The 607-nt window shown below is 47.8% G+C and overlaps 1 protein-coding gene across 1 annotated transcript in view; it reads right to left on the reverse strand.

Moving 5' to 3' along the window:
• The window catches only part of LOC119589223, a gene marked incomplete in the record, with an annotated part of 32,073 nt that overhangs the window by 16,383 nt on the left and 15,083 nt on the right, over positions 1 to 607 (reverse strand). The window contains 1 exon segment of the mRNA XM_037937828.1: positions 131 to 366. Coding sequence (XP_037793756.1) covers positions 131 to 366 — 236 coding nt within the window.

Here is a 607-nt window from a genome sequence, read left to right on the forward strand (position 1 = left end):
GAAACGCCAAAAAGGGTTGCTGTTCTATCCAAACACAGTCCCTGACGTCCTGACCTTACCTGGTGACATCGAAACGCGAGAAAGGGTTGCTGTTCTATCCAAACACTGTCCCTGACGTCCCTGGCCTTACCTGGTGACATCGACGCACGCCTGGGCCAACTGCGCGATGTCCCTCAGCAGCTGGTCGTTCCTGAGCTCATCCACCATCATCACAACGTGACGTCGCGAGTGGGTGGCCAGCATGTGGGCGGGGGAAGGGCTGGCTATGCGGGCCAACCCGTCCATCACGTCCAAGTCTGTGGCCATGGCCCTCGTCACCGATTTGGCCGTGCTGATAATGTCGTCCAGTTCATCCTGGATTCCGTTCTGGTGGGCCAAGAAGAGCGGTTTCGGTCGTCATCGTAAAAGGTATATTCTACTGCATTATATTTTAGACTACGTTCGCTAAGTAATGTATGCGAATCTAGTTTTTTATGTGGCATATTTCTATTTTTCTATTACTCATATCTATCGTTTTTTATACTGATTATATTACCCTTATTGTAATTCCAATCTTCATTTTACTTCCTACGTCCATTGAAAGCAAAAAAGAATATACATGGATATG

The sequence above is a fragment of the Penaeus monodon genome, chromosome 25 (genome assembly GCF_015228065.2).
Source record: "Penaeus monodon isolate SGIC_2016 chromosome 25, NSTDA_Pmon_1, whole genome shotgun sequence".
Classification (NCBI taxonomy): Eukaryota; Metazoa; Arthropoda; class Malacostraca; order Decapoda; family Penaeidae; genus Penaeus; species Penaeus monodon.